Below are 27,455 nucleotides of genomic sequence, written 5' to 3'. Positions count from 1 at the left end.
AGAAGGAGAAGAAGGAGGAGGAGAAGAAGGAGAAGAAGGAGGAGGAGAAGAAGGAGAAGAAGGAGGAGGAGAAGAAGGAGAAGAAGAAGAAGAAGAAGAAGAAGAAGAAGAAGAAGAAGAAGAAGAAGGAGAAGAAGAAGAAGAAGAAGAAGAAGAAGAAGAAGAAGAAGAAGAAGAAGAAGAAGAAGAAGAAGAAGAAGAAGAAGAAGAAGAAGAAGAAGAAGAAGAAGAAGGAGGAGAAGGAGGAGGAGAAGGAGGAGAAGGAGGAGAAGGAGGAGAAGGAGAAGGAGGAGGAGGAGAAGGAGGAGAAGGAGGAGAAGGAGAAGAAAAAGGAGGAGGAGGAGGAGGAGGAAGAGGAGGAGGAGGAGGAGAAGAAGAAGATGAAGACGGAGAAGAAGAAAGAGAAGAAGAAGAACGAGAAGAAGGAGAAGAAGCACTTCACCCTCATATTAAATGGTGCAGGTTTCTTTTAGCAATGCAGGGGTTAATCTGCTGAGTTGATAGTTCCTGGAAGCTTTCCTGCATTAAGGCTCTCAGCTGCTCACTGTTAGCCACTCCCCTCTCCTATATATTCTGGGCTCTGGTAATCACTTACTGCCAAAGCTAGCTTATGCTGCATGGTTAGGAGATGTTGGTTTGTGATTGCTGCTGATGAAGGCGCTTAGATTTATCAGAAACTGTTGCTACATTTTGGGTGTGTGCTAATCCCCCTCCTTCTCCTACTTTGGATTTACACATCCTCCACTCCCCGATGTTTACCTCTGTTGTTTGTGTGTAATCCAGGAAACAGAGCGAGCTATGGCTCCCCAAGCTTTAGGGACAGGGAAAAGAGCCCCTGGTCCCGGGACACCCGTAATCAAAGTCGTGATACCTACTAGGTGATCAAGTTCTGCTTTTAACTTTTCTATTTTAAACCGGATAAGACCCTATCATGCCATTTGTCATTCCTCTTTTTATTTAACCCCTTCACGACCAATGACGCCACATAGGCGTCATGAAAACTGGTGCCAATCTGACCAGTGACGCCTATGTGGCGTCATGACTTTAAAGCCCCCCTGCGGGTCGGGTGACATAAGTCACTGAAAGGTCACCCGACCCGCAAATACAGGGGGCTTTTGCTCTTCACCATAGGGGGCGTGGCTTCGCCCCCACGTGACTACGATCGCTCTGATTGGCAGTTAAAAGTGAAACAGCCAATCAGAGCGATAGTAATATTTCATCAATGAAAATTGATGAAATATTACAATCCAGCCATGCCCGACGCCGCGGTCATCATCTCCCCCCACGCCTTCCCTCCGCTCCCCCCCCGGCTTCCGATCGCCCCTCCTTCCATCCCCCGGTACTCACCGAGTGCCGTTATGGCTCCCCGTGTCCCCGGACGCCGCCATATTGGAAAATGGCGGGCGCATGCTCAGTGCGCCCGCCGGCTGCAATTTCCATTCATTCATTTTGATCACTGTGATAAACTCTCACAGTGATCAAAATAGAATGAAAAGCAAATAAACCCCCCGTTTATCACCCCTATAGCCAGGATCAACTAATAAAATAAAGAAATTATTTTTATTTTTCCATTAGGGTTAGGGTTGGAAAGAGGGTTAGGGTTGGAAAGAGGGTTAGAGTTAGGGTTGGAATTAGAGTTAGGCTTGTGGTTAGGGTTATGGTTGGGATTAGGGTTAGGGGTGTGTTGGAGTTAGGGTTATGGTTAGGGTTGGAATTAGGGTTAGGGGTGTGATTAGGGGTGTGTTGGGGTTAGGGTTGAAGTTAGAATTGTGGGGTTTCCACTGTTTAGGCACATCAGGAGGTCTCCAAACGCGACATGGTGCAAACATTGATTCCAGCCAATTTTGCGTTCAAAATGTTAAACGGTGCTCCCTCCCTTCCAAGCCCCGACGTGTGCCCAAACAGTGGTTTACCCCAACATATGGGGTATCAGCGTACTCAGGAAAAATTGCACAACAACTTTGGTGGTCTAATTTCTCCTGGTTCCCTTGGTAAAATAAAAAATTGGGGGCTAAATATATTTTTGTGGAAAAATTTTTTTTTTTTAATTTTCACGTCTCTGCGTTATAAACTTCTGTGAAGCACTTGGGGGTTCAAAGTGCTCACCAGGCATCTAGATAAGTTCCTTGGGAGGTCTAGTTTCCAAAATGGGGTCACTTGTGGGGGGGTTTCTATTGTTTAGGCACATCAGGGGCTCTGCAAACGTAACGACGACCGCAGACCATTCCATCAAAGTCTGCATTTCAAAACGTCACTACCTCCATTCCGAGCCCTTATGTGTGCCCAAACAATGGTTCCTCCCATATATGGGGCACCAGCGTACTTATGACAAACTGTACAACAACTTTTGGGATCCAATTTATCCTGCTACCCTTGTGAAAATAAAAAATTGCTGGCTGAAAATCATTTTTTTGAGGAAAAAAATTTTTTTTTATTTTCACGGCTCTGCGTTATAAACTTCTCTGAAGCGCTTGGGGGTTCAAGGTGCTCACCACACATCTAGATAAGTTCCTTGGGGGGCCTAGTTTCCAAAATGGGGTCACTGGTGGGGGGGTTCCACGGTTTAGGTACATCAGGGGCTCTGCAAATGTAACATTATGCCCGCAGACCATTCCATCAAAGTCAGCATTTCATAATGTCACTACTTCCCTTCCGAGCCCTGACGTGTACCCAAACAGTGGTCCCCACCCACATATGGGGTACCAGCGTACTCAGGACAAACTGGACAACAACTTTTGGGGTCCAATTTATCCTGCTACTCTTGTGAAAATAAAAAATTGCGCACTAAAAAATAATTTGAGGGAAAAAAAATATTTTTTATTTTCACGGCTCTGCTCTGCACTTTTGTGAAGCACTTGGGGGTTCAATGTGCTCACTATGCATCTAGATAAGTTCCTTGGGGGGTCTAGCTTCCAAAATGGGGTCACTTGTGGGGGAGCTCCAATGTTTAGGCACACAGGGGCTCTCCAAACACGACATGGTGTCCGCTAACGATTAGATGTAATTTGCATTTCAAAAAGTCAAATGGCGCTCCTTCCCTTCTGAGCCCTGCCGTGTGCCCAAACAGTGGTTCCCCCCCACATATAGGGTACCAGCGTACTCAGGACAATCTGGACCACAACTTTTGTGGTCCAATTTCTCCTGTTCGCCTTGTGAATATTAAAAATACTGTGCTAAAAATCATTTTTGAGGAAAAAAAATTATTTATTTTCACTGCTTTGTGTTATAAACTTTTGTGAAGCACTTGGGGGTTCGAAGTGCTCACTACACATCTAGATAAGTTCCATAAGGGGTCTAGTTTCCAAAATGGGGTCACTTGTGGCGGAGCTCCAATGTTTAGGTGCACAGGGGCTCTCCAAACGCGACATGGTGTCCGATAACGATTGGAGCTAATTTTCCATTCAAAAAGTCTTATGGCGCTCCTTCCCTTCCGGACCCTGCCGTGCGCTCAAACAGTGGTTTATGACCACATATGAGGTATCGGTGTACTCAGGAGAAATTGCTCAACAAATTTTAGAATCCTTTTTATCCTGTAGTCCATGTGAAAATGAAAAAACTGAGGCTAAAATTTGTGAAATTTTTTTTTTTACAGATCAATTTGTGAAGTACCTGGGGGTTCAAAGTGATCACTATGCACCTAGATAAGTTCCTTGGGGGGTCTAGTTTCCAAAATGGGGTCACTTGTGGGAGAGCTCCAATGTTTATGCACACAGGGGCTCTCCAAACGTGACATGGCAACGGCTAAATATTCCAGCATATTTTCCATTCAAAAAGTCAAATGGCACTCCTTCCCTCCTGAGCCATGCCATGCGCCCAAACAGTGGTTTATGACCACATATGAGGTATCGGTGTACTCAGGAGAAATTGCCCAACAAATTTTAGGATCCATTTTATCCTGTTGCCCATGTGAAAATGAAAAAATTGATGCTAAAAGAAAATTTTTGTTGAAAAAATTAAAATGTCCATTTTTTCTTTCCACGTTGCTTTAGTTCCTGTGAAACACCTGAAGGGTTAATAATCTTCTTGAATGTAGTTTTGAGTAGCTTGAGGGGTGCAGTTTTTAGAATGGTGTCGTTTTTGGGTATTTTCTGCCACATAGACCCCTCAAAGTGACTTCAAATGTGAGGTGGTCCCTAAAAAAAAATGGTTTTGTAAATTTTATTGTAAAAATGAGAAATCGCTGGTCAACTTTTAACCCTTATAACTTCCTAACAAAAAAAAATTTTGTTTCCAAAATTGAGCTGATGTAAAGTAGACATGTGGGAAATGTTATTTAGTAACTATTTTGTGCCACATAACTCTCTGGTTTAACAGAATAAAAATTCAAAATTTGAAAATTGCGAAATTTTCGCCAAATTTCTGATTTTTTCACAAATAAACGCAAAAATTATCGACCTAAATTTACCACTAACATGAAGCCCAATATGTCACGAAAAAACAATCTCAGAATCGCTAGGATCTGTTGAAGCGTTCCTGAGTTATTACCTCATAAAGGGACACTGGTCAGGATTGCAAAAAATGGCCTGGTCAGTTAGGTCAAAATAGGCTTGGTCATGAAGGGGTTAAAACAGAAATGTCCTTTATTTCTATTATTATTATTATATATTATTTATTCTACTTTAAAGAGGATATTTATTTTTGTTTTTAACTTATGGTGAATTTGCAGTGCACAAATTTGCATTTTATGCTACGTTTTGCTAAACTTCAGATGCACATAAAATCACTCCAATGGGAAGGGCTGGAGGACATTTGTGCAAAAATTTAGCAACTTTTTAAAAAGTCAAGATTGATTAATCAGCCAAAAACATCTGGAAAACTAAAATATGTCCCCACAATGGAAAATATAACAAAAAAAAAAATGGGAACATAAAATAGACTTTAATAAAAAAGACTCAAATTAAAAGATTAAGTGGGCTCAAATGAAAAACAGGTGAAAAACACCAACAATTACGGTAGATAAAAAAAGGGAAAATAATGACCAGTGCTCAAAGTCGGTTTGGTTCTGTACTGCACAGACTTGTGTGACATGGACCGACTTATGTGTCTCATATGGGGCAGTATTAGTGGGAAATTTCACCAAGTAGCAATAAAAAGGAACATGTAGAAATTTTCCTACACTAAGAAAATAAAAAATATTAAAAAAGTTTTGCCTACTTCTATATAAATCTTCAGGCACAGAGATATCATCAGAGCCCGACAGAAGTCTATGGGTGCCCCACTATGACTACATTCAACTTGTGAGGTTATATGAAGTTGTAGAAAAGCCATGTATATGAGGCTTAATCATAAAAGTATATAAAACAGGCATTTGGCTTCTATTTAGAAATGCTGCTGATGTTGTTCATCTCTCTATATAAATGCCAGTAAATTAATAAATTAAGCTGTGTCAATAATTGAGATAATTGCAACGTGTCAATCCGTTCTGACTCTCGGAAGGCTGACGCAATGACGCTCTTTGGTGCAAGTTCTTTTCTTACCACTCAATTCAGATTATTGCCAAGATTTTGGAGGGGAAACATTTTAATTTCCTCCACATGCCAGCTAACTATTACTGAACCTCATTGCACATATACATTGAAATTCATTATTCTCATTATCTAAGCTATTAGACCACATCTGGCAGAAATTGTATTTATGCACTTTGGCAGAAGCTGTGAAATATCACTTGCCAAACAGAATTGTATTTTCAGGACCGTTTAAGAAAGTTTAATTTGACTCCGACCTTAATGAGAAAGTGGGAGTAAAACCGAACTCTAAGGCATTAGGACTTCATTAAGCAGTGATTTTTCTAATACGCCAAAAAACGGAGTGACATCTATGTTTTTGATCTGATTTTCATCAGTCTTTCAGTTTTTACCATTACTGATTTTCTTGTACGAAAAAATAAATAAAACGAAAAAGCTTTTTCTATTTATTGTAATGTTAAAAATGGAAAGCACATGGATTGCCCACGGATGGCAATGTGTGTTATCAGGGATTTTTCGTGAATGCGTAGACTTGTATTAGAAAATTTGATCAAATTCATAAAAAAAAATTTTTAAAAATCACTAATATGTGAACATCCACATAGAAAATTATAAATGAGCTCTTAAAGGGGCTGCCCAGGCTGGTGGTTCAAGTCTATAGTCACTCTATGTGACTGCAGACTTGTGAATCATCGCAACGCATGGGTTAGGATTCTCCGATTCCAGCAGCGAGGGGGCACCTAACCACAACTATGTGATTTACATACATGGGGTTATGTCTCACTTAGACACGCGTGGCCTCGCTCAACATGAGAGGTGTTGGACACGTCTAGTCAGAATGTACATTTTTCTGCACCTAAAACCAGTTTGGGCAGGCAAAATGATGGTTTTGACACCTTTTTCATGCGTTTTTCCCACATTCATTTCAATGGGTGAAAAATATTGCCAAAATGCTGAAAGAATTGACAAGCTGTAGACTTGAGAAAACACTGTGATGGTTAAAATCCACAATGGAAAACACAAAACGCCATGAATCTCATTCATTTTGCTAGTAATGTAAACTGAAGTATTTTTTTTACTGTTGAAAACAAGCGGTAAAATATAGCGTATGAACAAGCCCCAGGAATCATAAGATAGGGTTGGGATCTGATCATTTTGGCTATGTACATGTGTTGTTTCCTGGTACATAAAGATGTAAGAGTCTAAAAAGTTCCCAGTGATTGGTGTGAAAATTGAAAGATTTCTTCGATTCTTCTAATAGAAACTATGATATATCGAAAAAAAACTGGCAACAAAATACATCCAACATAAAAATCTGACTTAATCAATAAATCATTTTTGATAATAGCTTCCATTTATTGAGACTGTGCAGAATTTTCAATTGATGGGCTATACTTAGGAAGCGTCAAAAACTTCCACAATCACTTTAGTGATCATATCATATGTAGACATTGCTACTGCTGAGTACGGTACTGCAGCTCTCCATGTTCAATCAAGTAAGCTGGGCTGTGCGCTCAGTCTTATTAGTATAAGGTTCTTTGGGTCCTAGGGCCATAGGGACCCCAGGGACCACACAATCTTAAATACTACTGTAAGGAGAGCCAAAAACAACCGAAAACCTGTAAGCTGAAGATGACCAACTACTTGTCTTGATATGGTTTTGACGTGTAAGGGTGAGTGCACACGCTGCGGATTCTGCTGCGGGTTTTTTCCTGCGGAAACGCAGGTAAAGTGACCTGCGGTTTTGCTGCGGTTTGGCCTGCGGTTTTGCCCTGCGGTTTCACACCTCTACTATGTTAAAGGTGTGAAACCGCAGCAGAATCCGCAGAAACAATTGACATGCTGCGGAAAAAAAAACGCAGCTTTTCCGCAGGTAAAAAAACGCAGCGTGAGCACTGCAGTTTTGAAAACCCACAGGCTAACATGGTAAAGTACCATGTCTGCGGAACTGCTGCAGTTCTGCAGGGCCAAAACCGCAGCAAAAACCGCAGCTTGTGCACATACCCTTAGACTGGCACTACTTCCTGGTTTCTGCGAGGACGGCCGCTCCACGATAACTGACAGGTTCTGGCGACAAGCACACTTGCACAAGTTCTTCTGTAATACACATAGTCTATGTGTGGTTTGTTCTGGAGTGTAGACTGTATTCATATATTGAGAAAACAGGGCATTTGAATTAGCACACTGCTCCAGACAGTCACAGCCAAGAGGTGTGATTAAACCTGCTCTGAAAGCTGCTGGCTGCCAAGTTTTTCCAAATTTATAACAGCAGCTTGTCAGGAGCTGAGAGGTGAGCAGCCAACTACTCTACAGAAATCGATGGACTGGAGAGAGGTGGCTGGGATAATAGAAGCTAACCAATTTCCTGGAATATAACTACTGTGCAGTTTCCTGGGCAGGCACTGGTGGCCATGCTCCATGGAAATCAGTTGTACATTTTGAAAGATAAAAGATCTCAATGCAGGATGGATGACAGCAGATAGGAGAAGCAAGTCATTTGCAAACTTGCTTATTTTCATACTAACTAATTAAAGCAATTTAATGACTTGCGAATACCCCTTTAACATACCCTACTAATTTGTCACTATAGGCTGACATGCTTCAATCTCATGCCTCAAATGTTTATCTAGAACAATGCGGCACCTGAAACTTTGACTAAAAATATATGTATTACCTATAAAGAAGCAATCCACATGACTTTTACCCGGCAATGAACTATTTTAATAAAGAAAAACTTGTTCAATGGTACACTTCCACCTTAATGTCTTACAAGCTTAGCTCGACACTTCAAAGATAAGTCTGAGATCAATTTCAATGTGCGCTTGAAAAAAAAAGAAAAAAAAAAGACAAATCTGATGGTTATTTTCAAAGAAATAAAATTTATGGCATGTGATTTTCTTCCTTTAGCAAAATCAAAGCTATGTGAAAAAGAATCAAATAACTACTTCCATATGTCTTATTATTTTGGCTGTCTTCAGGAAAGTCACTAGGTGTCTCTTTTAATATGTATCCCACGCATTTTCTCAATCTCGCTCTTCTTATCCTGGTGTGCTGTGGGGACGGAACAGAACCAACATCCTGCGCCGGCTCAAACAATAGCCACAAATGTGGATGCAACATCAAGAGCGAGCGCGATATTTTTATAAGACGGTATTAGCTAATTAAAACGATGCAAACAGAGTCTCCTGCAGCTCCTGGATCTCTCTGCAGACAGACAATTGCTCATTTCAGATCAGTTTTTATCTCCCCCTCCCCAAGAAACTGTTTCCCCTTAAGAGATTTGAAGATAAAATTACTGGTGAAATATTATTTTATTTACTTTAGAAATTGAAAATAAATGAAATTACCATTTTCCCGTAAAGCAAATGGTCTCGAATGTCTTTTATAAACCAAGTCGCTTCCCTCCTTCTATCCCTTAATGTATGAACATCTGCGATGAGCGAGGAAGTCTTAACTTACAGAGAAAACATCTTACGGGGAAGAGTGCCCCAAGTCCACAGACCTTCCAAATATTTGCTTTAAGGGAAGGTATTGATTTTACAGAAGATTATTTTGTCACAAGTCCAAGAAAAAAAAAAGACAAATATTGGCGCACGAAGTCAAGAGCCATAGGAAAGCCAAAAGAATATTACGGATGTTAGGCACACAATTAATAATAGACTACATAGACTTATCTTACTATTCCGACATTCGCCTTAAAGGTCATGATTTTTTTTTTTTTATCAAACCATAACATTGAAGATATACAGTATACCATACATATAATCCAGAACCACCGAACGTCATACAACCATAAAGATCACAATCAATGGAACACTGAAAAGTCAGAAAAAAGGAGCCGTCCCTGATGGCGTCCATCACCTGAGCAATAGTAGTTCAATGTCATGATTAAAGGTAAATCTGACAGCAGGGCTTTACCATGTAATCTGAGAGCAGCATGATGTAGAGGCTGAGACCACGATTCCAGCGATATGTCAGTTGCTAGTCTGCATGCTGTCATTTTGATACAATCCCTGTTTTTTCTACTACAGATCTAGCAGAGCTTGGAATGCTGAGCTCAGTATAACCCCGCCCACAGCACTGATTGGCAGCTTTCTGTGCACACTGACAAAAAGCTAAAAATCAGTGGCGGCGTTACACAGAGAAGGAAGACTATAAGACACAAGACAACTAGTCCTGTAGTGATAATCAGCTGATAAAACACTTATTTTATTTAAACAGATACACACACCCTAGTCCTAGTAAGTTACAAGACTAGAATCAGGCTCTCAGCCCCTACATCATGCTGCTCTCACACTACATAGCACAAAGCTGCTGTTGATTCCATATCATACCATCACGTTCAATTCAAAATCATATTATTGAGATATTTTCTCATACCAGATTTGTTTCAAGAGAAGAATAATCCCACACTATAGTGACATAAGGAGTCATCACTGAATCGGCGTACCACCATGACAAATGTGCAGAATGCTTGTTCGTCAGGTGGGATTAATTTAATGGTCCCGTGTAAACAGATGATGTGTTTCTGATAAAATATTCTATGAGCATGTAGCGATCGCATTGATTATTACTCAGTACACATAGATATGTCATCAGCTGGTCAAAACGGGTCATTAATTGACCGCCAATCCGCTAACGTGTCATCGATCGGTTGTCATTTAATGTTCTTTAACCCCTTAATGACTGGAGCTTTTTTCGATTTTTCATATTCGTTTTTCGCTCCCCTTCTTTCCAGAGCCATAACTTTTTTATTTTTCCGTCTATATGGCCATGTGAGAGCTTATTTTTTGCGGGACGAGTTGTACTTTAAAACGACACCATTGGTTTTACCATGTCGTGTACTCGAAAACGGGAAAAAAATTCCAAGTGCGGTGAAATTGCAAAAAACAGTGTAATCCCACACTTGTTTTTTGCTTGGCTTTTTTGCTAGGTTCACTAGATGCTTAATCTGACCTGCTATTATGATTCTCCAAGTCATTACGAGTTCATAGACACCAAACACATCTATGTCCTCTTTTATCTTAGTGCTGAAAAAAAATTCCAAAGTTTGCTAAAAAAAAAAAAATTGAGTAATTTTCCGAGACCCGTAGCGTCTCCATTTTTCATGATCTGGTGTTGGGTGAGGGCTTATTTTTTCCGCGCTGGGCTGACGTTTTTAATGATACCACTTTTGTGCAGATACGTTCTTTTAATCGCCCGTTATTGCATTTTAATGCAATGTCTTGGCAACCAAAAAAAGTCATTCTGGCGTTTTGAATTTTTTTCTCGCTAAGCCGTTTAGCGATCGGGTTAATGCTTTTTTTTATTGATAGATCGGGCGATTCTGAACGAGGCGATACCTAATATGTGTATGTGGGATTTTTTTTTTTTACGGCTTTATTTTGATTGGGGCGAAAGGGGGGTGATTTGAACTTTTAGGTTGTTTTTTTTTTTTTTTAAACTGTTGGCATGCTTCAATAGCCTCCATAGGAGGCTAGAAGCATGCGCAACCCGATCGGCTCTGCTAAATATGGGCGATGAGCAGATCGCCCATATGTAGCAAATTTACTCCTGTGCTTTCAGCGCCGACCAAGCCATATGCCTGGAACCACCATAGAGGTCTCAGAGACCTCTGGTTGTCCAGGCAACATGACGCCGACCCCCGATCACATGACGGGGGTCGGCGATGAGGTCATTTCCAGCCCGGCGGCCGGAAATGCTATTTAAATGCCCGTTGTCAGCTTTGACAGCGGGATTTAACTAGTTAATAGGCGCAGGCGGACGGCGATTCCGCTCGCGCTTATTGCGGGCACATGTCAGCCGTTCATAACAGCTGACATGTCCCGGCTTTGATGCAGGCTCAGCGCCGGAGCCCTCATCAAAGCAGGGGATATGTCTAATGAGGGACTGTGTCCGTCATTGGACATTAAGGGGTTAAAAAGTACTGTTCCGCCAGGCTTCTATTCATGATGTCACGGATTTGGGCAGCATGAATCAGCTGACAGGTTCTCTCCAAACTGCTGCTGCCAGCACATTATGTCCCACCTTATTAGGATCCTAGCAATTCATGCACCCCTCCATCTTGCTAAAAATAAGCTTTGCTAGCTGATTTCCTGAATGGTACTCTGTGCTGAGCAGCCCGATAGGCATGTACTGACCAACCTCAGTGTCTGCCTTCTGCTTGCTCTCCTGAGTCCATTATTCAAAAGCAGAGGGGCCAAGTAAGAGAGCTCACTGCCGGCATCAACATTGGTCCATACGCACCACTCGACTGCATAGTCCCGAAAACAATGCATAAGAGCAGTGTATAAAGATCAAATTTAGTATTTTCATTTTGGTATGCTGGGAGGAACATGGAATGAATTATTAGGAACCTAATTAGGAGGGACTTAAAAGGGTATTCCCATCTCCAAGATCCTATCCTAATATGTAGTAGGTGTAATAATAATAATATTAGCTGCTACCTCCACTTAGCAATGTAGTATAGTTCTTCTAATTCGCAATATCACTTACCCATGTGCAGGGTGTTGCAGTAGGTTTGGTATGCATGGCTACAACCATTCAAATAGCGACAGATAGTTCCTAGTGGTCATAACCACGGATACCTCAGCTTGTGCAATGCCTGCACATGAGGAAAGAGACATAGCAAATCAGAAGAACAATACTAGATTTCTAACTGGAGGTATTTGCTAATATTATTACACCTATGTATTGGGATAGGATCTTGGAGATGAGAATACCCCTTTAATGTACCGGCACCAGTTTAATAATGTTGAAAAGTAAAGACAAGTTCCCTTTAGAGTCTTCTATGTGGAGTTTAATCCATTCACTATTATTTCAATGAAAATTGGAAAAAAATGATTTGTTAATGGAAACTTTGTAGACTTCTTACTATTTGACCAGTAAAGCTCTTACCGGCTCTCTTGTATTAGGGACTGGATTTTCTTCCGGAATCTAAAATGGAAAAAAAAAAAAGTTTTGACATGGTTAATGTAATAATCCATGTATAAAGGGAAGATCATTCCAAAATGTAAAAGTCGTGTAACGAAAAGCAGAAATCACTTTATTCCATGTATGTGTGTTCTAGCCGATGGATTTTAACATTTTTTTTCCTATACATATGAATTAGTAATGCAAAACAAATTAGGCGTTATAAACTAAATGGATCAAGTATGATGCTAAAAGAATAAATACCATTTTTTATCATTCATTCCTGTAAGTTAAAACATAACCACACACAATTAATTCCTGATTAAGTCTTTAATAATGACGCAAGATGAAATTAATCAAATGCAAATAAATGGAGGCCTCTGAATATTTACTAAGGATAATTAGTCACTTACAAAAAAAAAAAAAAAACCACATGAATAACTGCACCATCTGGGCATGGCATGAACATCATGCCAATGTAGGAACAGCGACAGCCCAGCGATGTGCCTGGCTGTTGCTGACAACAACTCAAATACAGTTGTCACAGATTGTGCAGAGATAAATGATATTCACAGCACAAGCTGTACTGCGAATGAGAAGCTCATCAGCCCCACACACAAGAGCGCAGCCGTCCTCCCAAACCCGGGACACTGGGAATCATACACAGGATGCACGGTGCAGCCGCAGAGTCCAAACACTGCAAAGCCACAGCACAAAGCTGCGAGAAAAGAGCTTATAATCAGACTAGCAAAGGTTTGCTCCTGGCTTTCCTTGTATTATTACTGGGAAATCTTACAATGCAACATTAGAAGCCATTATATGTGTGCTGGTAATACAATGCTAGGCCTAAACTAACACATGTACAAGATAGAGACACAGATGCAAGGGCGAGCGAGAGGGAGACGCAAGGGCCAGCGGGAGGGAGACGCAAGGGCGATCGGGAGGGAGACGCAAGGGCGAGCGGGAGGGAGACGCAAGGGCGAGCGGGAGGGAGACGCAAGGGCGAGCGGGAGGGAGACGCAAGGGCGAGAGAGACAAGGGCGAGCAAGAGAGAAACAAAGACGAGCGAGAGACAGACGCGAGAAACAGAGAAAAAGACGTGAGACAGAGAAAAAGACGCGAGAGACGGACGCGAGAGACAGACACGAGAGACAGAGACACGAGAGACAGAGAGACACGAGAGACAGACACGAGAGACAGAGACACGAGAGACAGACACGAGAGACAGAGACACGAGAGACAGAAAGACACGAGAGACAGAAAGACACGAGAGACAGAAAGACACGAGAGACAGAAAGACACGAGAGACAGAAAGACACGAGAGACAGAAAGACACGAGAGACAGAAAGACACGAGAGACCCAAGAGACAGACACACTAGATGCAGACACCAGATACAAGAGGGACAGAGACAAAAAAATAAGAAAGAGACACAAAAACAAGAGCGACACAGATATGAAACAGACAAAGACCCAAGAGAAAGACACACGAGACAAAGTGAAAGAAAAACTAGACAGAGAGAGCGAATGACAAGAGAGTAATACCATGGCAGACAATGCAACCCCGCAACTACATCGCAAGATGGGGCCGATGGATCTAAGCTGATGACAAACACCTATTTGCTACTTGCTACTGTCAAGCTTTACAGCAGGATTGAAGTGGTTGAACTGATGAGATTGGAGCTAGCTCTGATCGCATCAGTTACACTCAGGTGCCAGCTGTGTAATGCAATCGGCACCCACCCTGTTTGGAGCAGGCTCAGCTCCTGAGACTGATCCATACAGTGATAGCGCATGGCCACCTCTCATGTACAGCGGATGTTGCTAAGGGTTTAAACAATGTGACTGCCTCTGGGAGGAACACATTGGGCCTTGTGTATTTAAACTGTTAAAGAAGGGGAAAAGGCCATGTTTTCTATGCATCATATTTCACTTTCAAAGAATTTTGACAACTAAAACTAAATATTACTTCATACCAGTTCGCGTGGTTGAAAAGCTTCATCTTGCCGTAGGACTAAGAGATTCACAGAGCCGCCCATTTTTGTGCTTCTCAGTAATGAAACAACTTCTTCTTGGGTCTTTCCAGTCAAGTCTACACCATTTACCTTCAAGAGAAAAGTCAGCAAGTCTTTATTACTTACAACTTCCCGAGAGACCAGATCTACAAGTAAAAAAAAGTTACTGGAAATGTACAGAAAGTTTCTCCACGCTGAACCCGAAAGCTAAAATACATTTATAATGCTGTAGCATGCCAAAGTAACGTCAAGCCAGATCAGGTACGCTTCATGCTTCACACTGCTATGGGTTTTCAATACAATCTCATAAATATACAGTGTGCTGAACACATGGGGAAAATTACTATATTATATATATATATATATATATATATATATATATATATATATATATATATATATACACATACATACACATACATACACACACACACACACCTATGTATGCATATATAAAAATAGATTAAACGTAGCTTATATATTGTGCTATATTAAAAAAGTTCTAGTTAATATATAAATTTATTTCTAATAAAAAGAAAACGATAATTTGAATAGTTGCTTGACGCATAGACTTTCCATTTTAAATGTGCCATTTAATAAATTCCTGGAGTAATTCTCTCTTGCAGATATTCTTGAAATCCCGCAGGCCACCGTGAATTGCAGTCCTAATTACATTTCACAGCTGCATCACATTCAGTAAACATGTGTTCTGTGGGCAACTGCAGTGTGAGGTCAGGCCAGGTAGACTCGGATTTTATATTAGTAGTGGGTATGAAGGGCTGCACAAATACCACAGAGCTACTTAAGTGACTATGAAAACCCCAAATAACGCGAGCGAAGAGGTGAAGACTCTATACAGCAGGGTGCAAAGATAAAATATACAGCCACTTAAGCTCTGCTCACATCTCAGTAAGATCCTTCTGTCGGAGATATACCTTACATCAGAAGGCTCTCATGACATATACCGATGCCAACCACCATATCCCACCCCAGTATGTCACTACATCACGCCAGCTATGTGGAGCTCAGTACACTGGACAGGCCAGAGCTGTGTGGGAACAGGGTTAGGTGAATAGTTCTATTTTTGTGGGGACATCATACTGCACGGGGGTCTGGGCGGGGACATTATTCTATGAGCGGGCATAATATAGTGTGGGTGATGAGTGGGGACATCATACTGCGAGGAGGACTGTGTGGAGACATATAGCGGGTGGTTGTGTGGGGGCATCCTACTGCTTGGGGAGCTGTGTGGAGGCATTATACTGTGTGAAATGCTTTGTGGCTACATAATACTGTATGAGGTGCTTTGTGGGTGCATACTTCGTGAGGCACTTTGTAAGGACATTGTACTGTGTGGGTGCTTTATCAAAACATCATAATGTTTAATTTCATACTGTGTGTGGGGGCATGCTGTGTGAGGTGCTTTGTGGTGACAAGGTACAAGGGGCTGTGTGGTGGGGACATCATACTGTGTGTGGGGGCATGCTGTGTGAGGTGCTTTGTGGTGACAAGGTACAAGGGGCTGTGTGGTGGGGACATCATACTGTGTGTGGGGGCATGCTGTGCGAGATGCTTTGTGGTGACAAGGTACGAGGGGCTGTGTGGTGGGGACATCATACTGTGTGTGGGGGCATGCTGTGTGAGGTGCTTTGTGGTGACAAGGTACGAGGGGCTGTGTGGTAACATCATACTGTGTGAGGTGCTTTGTGGTGACAATGTACGAGGGTCTGTGTGGTGGGGACATCATACTGTATGTGGCGGCATACTGTGTGAGAATACTTGTTACTATAAGCCCTAACTTAACATGTACTAGCAGTAGCAGCTAGTAAACAGACTTTACTCTGCTCAATAATAAAGCCCCCGTTACACACTGCGATATCGCTAGCAATATCGCTGTAACGTCACCGATTTTGTGACGTTGCAGCGATATTGCTAGCGATATCGCTATGTCTGATACTTACCTCCGACCGGCTCCCCCGCTGCTCATCGCTGATCACGCGAGAACAGCCTGGACCATTTCTCGTCGGGCGCTTCCTGTGGCGCCGACGAGCGACGCGTGGACGCGGGCGGGAGGATGTCAGGATTGCCGCGTCTGACAGGTAAGTAGCGACCCCCGACCGCTGCTATGTCGCTGGTGAGATCTGCCTGTGTGGCTGCTCACTAGCGACCACTTAGCGATGCACCAGCGATCCAAATCTTTGTCGGGATCGCTGGTGCATTGCCAAGTGTAACAGTACCCTTAGTGTTAAAAATTAATACAAAAATAATAATTAAGAGAAGAATTAATTTTGGCATGTCAGTTCAGGTGTCATCAACAGTCACGGTTTCTCATGTGGCCCCTTGGGAAAATTAATTGTTCACCCCTGCTTTAGAAAGAAAAAATATAAAGCGAAGAGAGGCCTACTGGCACTGTGTTGGCAAAGGATCCACACAAACTTGGAGCTGGCCATGGTAATAAAAAAACAAAAAAAAAACAAACAAAAAAGCCCCATGTGTGAACATGGCTGATTAGTGTCCCTTTGACCTCTGTTGGGTGCAGGCATATACGGTAGATATAGTATATGCAGCATATACAGATGGAGCTTTTCACGGCAGGGAAGCCAAACCTGGCCTCTTAACATGATGTGAACAGCGCCTGCGCTCAACATTTCAGCAGGTGAGTACAGCATGTAACAAAGCCATAAAGCAATGCAAACAGATAGCTCTACAATAGTAGAGAAAAGCATAACATAAAGCAGAATCAAATCATAAGCTCAGCACTAGTACAACTTTATGGGGCTGACCCAACAAACCAGGATCAATGACAACATGGCGGATCAGATGTGAGAGATCAAGTCTTTCTTAAAATTACAGGAAATGTGGCCCACAAAAAAAAAACCTACTAATAGTTCCAGTCACAGGTCAAATAATTTGGAAAGGTAAATTTAGAGGCCAGAATAAACATCATGTAAGGAACCAATTTCCATTAACTGTATACATATGTTTTGACTAACAGGAATGCAGACAATTTCCTTGAAGAGGAGAGGAAAGCTATTATCTTTATCTTTTTCATCATTGGTAGAGGTAAATCCAACAAGGGCTACATACACTAAGCAAACAGAAAAGGTCAAAATGAAACACAAGATTAGAAAATAGTACAAATCACTTTAAAATGGAAATTAAAAAAACAAAAACGTAAAGAAAAAAATCTATTAAATTTCAATATGAAAAGTAACAAAGAAAATGATTACCTCTAATAGTCTGTCGGCAGCTTTCAATCTGCCATCTTGGATAGCGGCACCTCTCGGCAGGATGTTCTTGACATAGATTGGAGCTGAACCCCCAAGAGGGACATCTCTAGATGTTATGCTGAACCCCAAACCTTCAGCCCCTGCAATTATTTAAAAGGAAGAAAGTTAATTTTACGATCATGGAATGTTTAGTAAATGGCCTCTTCAGAGAGGAAGAGGACTTGAATTCTAGTGCTACCTATTGGAAGTAGCAACCTTAAAAGTCAATATTGACTGTGATGGTGTGATATGTTATGTGGGTATCATTTTGTGTATATTTATAATTTACGATTTCCATAGTGTTCTCTTGTTGCCCTGTATAATTCCATGTATTCCCATATTGTCTAGAGTCTCAATTACCTTCCAAAAGTCTGATAATTGAAGTAGCTCACTTAGGACCCCGTCACACATAGCGATCTCGCTAGCGAGATCACTGCTGAGTCACAAGTTTTGTGACAACAGCGACCTCACCAGCGAGATCACTTTGTGTGACAGCGATCAGCGACCGCCCCCCCTGCCGGTATCGCTGATCGCTGTAGGAAAGCCCAGGACTTTTCTTTGGTCGCTGGTCTCCCGCTGGCCAGCACACATCGCTATGTGTGACAGGCGGGAGACCAGCGATCAGCTGGTAACTAATGTACACATCGGGTATCCAAGGGACGCACGTCCCTTGGATACCTGATGTGTACGTTAGTTACCAGCTCCCTGCATCAGCGCAATGGTAACTAACGAACACAGCGATGCTGCGCGCTCGGCGTCGCTGTGCTGATCGCTGGTGAAGCGGTCTGTTTGACAGCTCACCAGCGATCACATAGTGACTTACCAGCGATCCTGACACGTTGATAGCGTTGTCGGGATCGCTGGTGAGTCGTTATGTGTGACGTGGCCCTTACTGTCTGCAGCCTGACTGTATCTATGCCTCTAGATGAACCCCCTGTACTGCCTTAATTCCCAAGGCACCTTTGTCAGGTCTGGGAGGCCTGAAAACTGCCCCAACCTGTCTGACAACCCCTGGACATAAGGATGGGGCTGGGGAGGACAGGAGCTGTTCAAGTCAGACCCTATGTGGTGATGATCGTGTGAAGACAGCACGTCAGACAGAAAGGAAAGCATATGGACCGTTTTTATCCTCTGTCTGCTGGATTATTGGAATCTCATCTCCTTGGACATTCATCCTGTTACTGAACTGGATTTGTGTTCTGGACTATTGTATCCTCAGTGTGGTGGATTGTTTATGGACCTTTTAGTTTTTCCTATAATAAAGCTCTTGGGATTGTTCACACTTCCCTCGCTCTGTTGATTATGTGGTATCGGAGAAGAACCCCTTGGCATTGACCCTTTATCAAGCCTTAACATATGACTTAAGGGTACTTCACACATAGCGAGATCGCTAGCGAGATCGCTGAAACGTTACAGGTTTTGTGACGCAACAGCGACCTCGCCAGCGATCTCGCTAAATGAGACACATAGCGGTGACCAGGCCCCCGCTGCGATATCGCTGATCGTGCTCGAATGTCCTAGGCCATTTTTTGATCATTGGTGTCCCGCTGGCCAGCATGCATTGCTGTGTTTGACGCCATAACAATGACGAGCGACCTCGTTGGTGACTCAAAACTCAGGGACGCAGGAGTGATTTTGCTTTGTCTTTTCAACTCCCCCTCAGCTCCGATTGGTGGTCTCAAATTAGGATCTTTGTAGCGTTTCCTTTTATAGGTCAGCTATCAATTATATGCAATCATAACATTTAACATGTACAGTTATAATAATCGCGTGTCCCCGTGTCAGTGACTGTGGATCCACCAATAAATAGCGCACTAGCGACTCAGACAGGGACGCTGAAGCAAACCGCGTAGTGATAGTGCAGTAGTGGCCACCAATCGGAGCAGAGGGGTGTGGAAAAGGCAACGCTGAAGCACGCCTATGGAGGTCTGAGACGTCAGAATAGCTGCTGTGTGACAAGGTCCCAAGGGCTGCCGAGGTTGTTATACGGATCGCCGCATCATTGCTGCGTCATTGAGTAGATCTGCCTGTTTGACAGCTTACTAGCGACCATGTTGCTATGTGTAACGGTACCCTTAGCCAAAAGACAAGGCTTGTTAAAGGGTCGATATAGACTTTTAGGATTGCTGCTTCCGATAAGCGACACCAGAATTCAGTCTTCTTCCTCTATGAACATTTGCATATTTATTCCCAAAGAAGCGTTGTATGGCTTATAAGCCTCCTCACACTAGCATGCCAGGCAAGTCGCGCTCCACAAGTAGGATAAACGTTATTAGTAAATGTAACAATGGTCAATTAAAGAGGTTGGCCAAACTTTTCATAATAAAGATTCCCTAAAAACAAAACAGTCATCAGAGGAGATGTCATATTATAGCTTGGGCAGAACAATTGTGCAGCCAGGGCTGTGGAGTCGGTAAGCCAAACCTCTGACTCCTCAATTTCCATGACACGGACTCCACCAAAATGGGCTCCAACTCCACAGCCTTGCCAAAGCTGTGGAGTTGGTTCCGCCAAACCTCCAACACCTCAATTTCCATGACACCGACTGACTCCACCAAAATGGGTTCCGACTCAGACTCCCTAGCCTTGTGTGTAGCTTTGCTGACGATATTTTGTTTTTAAAGGTTGGTATAACCTAGATACAGAAACCCCCCACTGATTGCAAAAAAAAAAAAAAAAACTCCTCTGGGAAACTCAAGAAAATTAGTGTTCAGTCTCGGAGGTGAGCAGTGCTCATTTGAGAAGTTCAGCCCCTTCATTTCTACAATCGATGAAAGTCTCAGCATTTTGGAAACCCAACAGATCAAAATTTCTAATAGACTAGTTTTCTGAAAGTGCCGTCACACTTTAAAAAGTTTTTGACTTTCAAACGTGACCCCGTACGTCTCCCATCCTACAGTTCAAAAACTTCTATAGATAAAAAATACGGATGTGAAATGTGCATTAAACATTTTTTTTTAATCCAGTTCTGCAAATTGCAGCATTAAATTATTGTCTACAGTGAGAAATTCAGATTTGCAAGTGGTAAACGGAAAATGATTGCATAATCCTTTGTTGTTGGAGCCTCTCCACAGGGGTCCGGCAAAAGGGATGAGAGGCATCGTACGTCCCCGCCGGCCTCCTGCTGGGTAGAGATACAAGCATGGGATTAAATTACATGCATTTAATAATATTGTGAAGGTTTTTGATATGAGTAGAAGCAATTATTACAGTGTTCAGGCTTCTATCGGTATAGAAGGATGGTAGCCTCCATATTTTAAAGCTTTATATTGCAGCTGGAAATTAATCCGTTTGTAGAGGACCCATGAAATTCACCCTGAGAATGTGATTTCCATTGATTCGCTGTATGTCATTTTGTTTACCAAGTGCCACAAGTATCTCGGGACGCACTTACACATTGACCGTTAATTGGGAAAAAAAAATCTAAAATTCTACAATTAAAATTCTGTTACGCAGCTTTAGAAACTTCTCTCATTCTGGTTAGGGCTAATTAAAATGGAGAATGCTGTAAGCGACCTTGCATTATTATACAAGGACAAAATCGATAACGTCCATGGAGAGCACTATTGTCCGGTGGCATTACCGCTTCACTTGAGCATTTCGCATTGCCTTCAGACAGGTTAGTTGTGTACAGGTTGGCAATCGCATCACTCAGGCACTCTATGAATACACTTGGCAAGTCAAAAGCAATATTTTTTTTTCTAGGATGTACTGTATGATCCCATCCAAGTTCTGCCATGTCATGTATAATCCTTATCAGCTTGGACTTTCCATTTGTTTCGAAGCTCAATGGACAGTTATCAAATGGCCAGTAAAACAAAGTGTTCAGCTATCAGCAGAAAACACTCGGACAGGCTCCTAGCCTGGTTCCCATATTCATACGACTGGTGAAAGAAATCCTATTTACATCCCACAATATGAAAACTAAAATTACATGAATTCACACTTCTAAAGAAAAATGACAAGAAAAGGGACGAGGACACCTGACTGACTGACCCTCAGCAGGGCCCAAACGCCATGCCAAGAGCCGCCTAATTCTAACGCAACGTTTTTGAATTCTAGAAAACTTTATCCTTTGTGCAGTAGTTTTGTGGCCAAAAAGAAGGAATAAGAGGGTAGATATTTAATGAGGTCCTGTCACCAGGACAAAAGTGGCTAATTCCTGCTCACATTTTAATTTAGCAGATTATAATCACTAAAGGATTAATACATGCCACATTCATGAGCTGTGCATAACCCCACCCCTGCCACTGATTGGCAGATTTATGCCTATGCACAGTGTACACAGAAAGATGCCAATCAATGGTATGGGCGGGGTTACACAGAGCTCAGCATTCAGAGAACTGCTAGATCTGCTGCAGAGAAAACTGATTTTATCAAAACTGCTGAAAGCAGCTCAGTAAGTGACACACTGTTGTAATTGGGGTCTGTGCCCATCATAATGCTTCTCAGATGGGAGAGTAAAAACCCGCTGTAAGATTCTCTTTAAGAAAGGTACATTTGGCTACAGAACCCTAAAGCAACAAAGGGATGAAGTTGCTGAATATACGAGCCAGTTACCGACAAATCACAGCCAGAAATGTACAGAATGCAAACTAACGCAGACAGGAAAGGAGGATATCATTTTATTTTGTGCCCTAAGTTATGCCTTAGTCACAAAATGCAGCGGCATATCTCTGCCACCATTTTGGCTGCAATACCTAGCAGTGCTGTGGTTTTACCAATTTCACCATAGGCAACCATACAACCCTTGGACGATTAAAGTTCAGTGGAACGCTGGAGGGAATTGCTCTTGCAGCCATAATAGGAACACTAATATACCAGTCACATAAAAAGCATACAAGACCAAGCATAAGCTCTATTCACATCTGCACGGTTATCTCAGTTTTAAAGCAGATATGTCAATCGATCTCACAAACGGCATACATTATTAAATAGACCTCATAGATATGACAAAGATGCTGTTTATACTTTAAAAAGCCATTTCAGAATGATTGTATAATCTTTTATAAAAGTTTAATTCAATCTGTGCCCAACTAGCCTTATTATCCGCTCATCAGTGTCCCTCCTCCCTGCTGCTATCTCACTTAGCTCAGTACAAGCTGCAGCTGTCAGTCATGCTGGGTGGATGAAGACTGAATACACTTGGACCCTTGAGAGCTCTTGCTCTCTAGCAAGATTCAAAATTATCATCTTAATATCAGGATTTTATAGACATCGTGCCATGGTTCTGATGGGACAGGTGTATTCACTTTGCATGCATTATTAAATATATCTCTATCTACAAATATCTCAAGGGCTGTCACATTGTAGAAGGATCATCTTTATTCTCATTTGTAAAAGGAAAGACTAGAAGCAATGGGATGAAACTGAATGGGAGGAGACAGACTAGATTATTAGAAAAAAACTTTTTGACAGTTAGAGTGATCAATGAGTGGAACAGGCTGCCACGAGAAGTGGTGAGTTCTCCTTCAATGGAAGTCTTCAAGCAGAGGCTGGACAGACATCTGACTGGGATGATGTAGTGAATCCTGCTTTGAGCAGTGGGTTGGACCAGATGGCCCAAGATGTCCCTTCCACCTCTACGATTCTATGATTCTTGGATTTTCAATCTGTATTTTGAAATCTGATGACCGATCAATGGACTGCTGGTGGAGCCTTTACACAATGGATATCAATGGTGCCCGGCAGTCTCCAATGGCTTATAAGAGGGTCTGTTAATCATGGACAGCATAAAAACGGATCTACAACACAATGGGTAGGTTTCGGTGAAAAACAAGGATAGAACATGTAGTCGTAAAACCGTGTGTATAGTCATACGCAGCCAAGGAACCAATGCATCTATGAATAGATATGGGGACAATGTTCACCTGGAGTCACAAATTCTGCACAAGGGCAAAAAGTGCACAAAAATTGGTGACAGTACAACAATCAAAAAGACGCAACGCAATCTATGGCCCACGTACAAACATGTATCCAGCTGTGAATCGCTCAATGACAGATAATTATTTCTGTAATTAAAATTAGAGACAATTATCCACAAGAGCAGCCTCCATTACACTGCTAATTTACTTGGAAACATTCAATTACTGTATGTCTAACGCGGCTGTAATAGACACGGTTATGGATCATAAAAAGCTTTCGATGCTCAAAAACTCTGACATATCACAAATTGAGAACGGCTATAAAAATATTCACAGAGAGACGGCCGACACTTAGGTTTTTCTCTGGATAAAATATTCTCTGCCATATTTTAATCGTTTTTTTAAATTATTGCGTAAAATTTTGGTCTGAGCAACGAAATGATATCAAAAGAGATAATGAGATTGACAGGGGGCAATGTAAAGAGTGTCAACACTGAAATATGTGTAGGATTGCCAACCATGAAGATACTGTCATGTGGCCTTCATGATCTGCCCATAATCCAAGGAGTCTTAGCTTTTCAACCAAACATAAAGGAAAAGTTGATGCAATCCATAAAATATCTGACTCATTGAAAGTTGAGATTTGCCGAGTCTTACAGTCTTTTGGAAATGTGAATTAAATGTGGTCTGTGTAGAAGCGGCTTTTATGAAGAAAACATATCAGCAGATTTCAGCTCATCCCTAATATATCCCTCTACAATAACTTCTTTTTTTAGGACATTGCAACTCTCTTACATAGAGCTAGCTCATCATCTCGCACATTTACCTTCCTCTGGATTCAAAACCTAAGCTTACATATTCTCTCCACTTTGTAAAGACTGGAGATGTGTTATCCAGTAATAGGAGGTTTCTATGAAATCCTCAAAAAGTTAATATATGGTGACATAAGTTTACCTCTTTGTAAAGTTTATATTTTACTTAAACAGTAACAATTGTTTTAATTTTTATTTTATAAACCAATAGTACACATGAAAATAAGAATCTTTGTAATAGATCTTATCAGAGAAATCTGCTTCTTTCTCATCCTGGACTGATCTTTCATTTTTAAATTGCTCAATTCCTAGGTAAAATCTGGATTCAGTGAAGACAGATTGTTACATTCCTGATACAGGAGGTGACAGTTGGTTCTTTTAAGGATCTATGTCATATGGAGGTGGGAAGAAGCTCTGCCTCCAGCTCCTCCCTCCTCCTCTCACCTCGCTACGTAGACCCTTGTGAGCAGTAACTATAATCTCCGCAATGTAAAAATCAGTTGTCACTGAATATAAACATTTTTGCTACTCAAAGTAAAATCTGTCTCTCGTAGCCTTCATCGGGGGACACTAGAACCAAGGGTTAATAAGCTGACATGAATAATACATCTTAGAAAAAAGCCAACTCCTCCACACTAGGCTACACCTGCACAGCCAGCACCCAGCTATTCAGCTTAGCTCATCTTACTTTAACAACGAAGCAACTGAGAAACAGATTTTGCCCGAGAATTAAGAATTTTGAAAATTAACGATTAGTCCTGGGGGAGAAAGCAGATGTTGCTGATAAGATAGACTTCAAAATTTCTTATTTTATTGATTACGATTGATATATGAAACAAAAATTAAAATGACTGTTACTCTTTGACTTGTATTAGCAGAAGAATAATAAAAGAAGGGATAAATGATGAATGGAGAAGAGAATTTGCGCTAAAGCTTAATCAATTACGACTACAATGAAGCTGTAAGCAGAGTCATGAGTCCCCCGTACACATTAGACTAATGGTCGGGTGCACTCACCGTCATTCACGGGTTCGGTCAATACACTGATCCGTTTGGGGGCACCGGCCTTCTGATGATCAAGGGAGTCATCAATCGGGCATATCTGATTTAAGACTGTCCGTGCTCTCCCGGAGATGAGCGGCCATCATAAATGTCTGACGGCAGCTATCTCATAGAGAACAAAGGAGCGCTCAATTGAACGAGCACTCGTACTTATGAGAGAGACGGCTGAAAAGGCTGCCGGGCGAACGATTGGCCTAAGCATTGTTCATCCAACAGTCATCTAATGTGTATGGCCTCCTTTATTTCAAATCCCACAGTTTATGCTTTGGATCTAAATACTAAGGTTTATCAATCTGAAGACAATAATGCGGACACAAAAGCATTACACAACAAAAATGCGATTCAGCCCAAAATGTGTATGTGCACTACACCAAATTCCACCACAACAACCATGTCGCTGCCTATCTTACCTTTCTTCAGCTGTATGTATAGCTTCTTTCCTTTTTTGGTATAACCGGTGGTTGGAGGAGAACTGACACCTCGCTGGGGTGACGGCGTTAGGCCAGTTGGTGGTTTTCCTGCCGAATTGATATTATGAGGTAGATGTGAGTAAGAGTCCATAGGCTCTGTCTGGTTTACTTGACGGGAGACCCTCGGTAGTGTCTGCTCGGGACCAGGGCTGTGGAAATTCCTATTCTCCATGTACTGATCAGGGATATGTTGGTTGGAGTAGTAGGTGTTGGTCTCACTTTGGGATAGTTGTTCGTACGGTTCTTTGTTAGCTGCTGGCACCACATGAAACCAGATCATGGGAGAGCGCATGGCTTGACGAAACATTTGCTGAGCTCTGGATAAATGAGATAAGATTACCAAATCACGGTTAGTAAACTAGAGATTGTTATAAACATAATTATGCTTTCTAATTATGCAAAATGGACAGCCTTGTGCCAAAACAGAGGAAAAATTATTCACGGAGGGGAAAAAAAAAAAAAAAAAAGATTAAATAAGATTTTACAAATTGCTTGTTATTTTGTCAGTTGGTCCCAATTAATTTGCGTTTGTGGGTTGTATAGAAACTGTTAATAAAAGTAGAATAAACAGTGATGCAAGAAATCTGGATAAATGGGTTACTGGATTTGCCTGTATTTGATCCAGAGATCTAGAACTATCAAGAGGCCGTTAGTATGTGAGGTAGGGAATTCTCAAATATTATTCTCAAGAAGGTTCCACAGAAGTAAGCAGCAGGACAAGTTCTCAATTTTATAGAATGGATGGCATAATAATTTCAGCTTGTTCATAAAAGATTGTCAAGAGTGCACAAAAAGCATGCCAATGAATTGCAGAACACTTCCACGGCCCCTAAATCAATCAGAATGATAGGTGGGAACTTGCCTGGAGCAAAAAAAAAAAAAAAAACATCTTAAGAAGGTTGGAAGTCATTGGACCAAATATCATACATATACTCACATTAGATTAAAGTCAGCTGAACCTACCGGGATGGACCGACAATCTAACACCTATTAGCTTTTACTCAGAAGAATTTCAACACGCTCGATCCTTTGTTATTAAAGCATAGCCATTAAAAAAATACCTACTGTTTCAAGATAATCTGTCAGCATGATTTCATCCCCCCTCTAAACTAATTTTATGTGATATGTAGTTCTTTCAAAGACAAGTCCAGCAATATTTTTACATAGACAGTTGGTTCCTCCATTACATAGAAATCAAGAGTTTAAATGGATAAGTTTAAATGGATATGTAAATGAGGCTGAAGCGCTATGGTAGATCTGCAGTCTCTGTCACTCCAGCTCTACTCCCATCCAGCTTCTCTTTAAAGGGAAGGTGACATCCCAAAAAAAAATTTTCAGCATTTGAAAAAATGTAAAGAATTAATGTTTACATTTTATTAAAAAATATTATCATTTGTTTTTAATTTTGTAAAATCTGAAAAATAATTTTAAAAAGTTTGGCATTTCCACTTGTTAACACTAGGGGGAGCAGCTACTGAAGTTTGGCACAAAAACCTAGTGCAACTAGCTCACATTACTGCACTGGAGTAAATATGGGCGGAGTCTGCTGACGTGTGTGATGTCACTCCTATCCTCCCCTTCTGGGTGT

The 27,455-nt window shown here is 41.5% G+C and overlaps 1 protein-coding gene across 19 annotated transcripts in view; it reads right to left on the bottom strand.

Annotated features, from left to right (window-relative positions):
* The window catches only part of PARD3 (par-3 family cell polarity regulator), a 656,180-nt gene that overhangs the window by 293,598 nt on the left and 335,127 nt on the right, over positions 1-27,455 (bottom strand). For all 19 annotated transcript variants that reach the window (XM_073581677.1, XM_073581663.1, XM_073581668.1 and 16 more), the window contains 4 exons: positions 25,808-26,184; positions 17,621-17,760; positions 14,352-14,480; positions 12,363-12,401 (listed from right to left, as the gene is read on the bottom strand). In XM_073581677.1, the coding sequence (XP_073437778.1) occupies positions 12,363-12,401; positions 14,352-14,480; positions 17,621-17,760; positions 25,808-26,184 (685 nt within the window). The remainder of the gene's footprint in view (positions 1-12,362; positions 12,402-14,351; positions 14,481-17,620; positions 17,761-25,807; positions 26,185-27,455) is intronic.

This window comes from Dendrobates tinctorius, unplaced genomic scaffold (assembly GCF_039654945.1).
Source record: "Dendrobates tinctorius isolate UK_male_01 unplaced genomic scaffold, ASM3965494v1 ptg000070l, whole genome shotgun sequence".
NCBI lineage: Eukaryota > Metazoa > Chordata > Amphibia > Anura > Dendrobatidae > Dendrobates > Dendrobates tinctorius.
The sequence above is the reverse complement of the archived record's forward strand: the minus strand, read 5'-3'. Positions and strand labels throughout refer to the sequence as shown.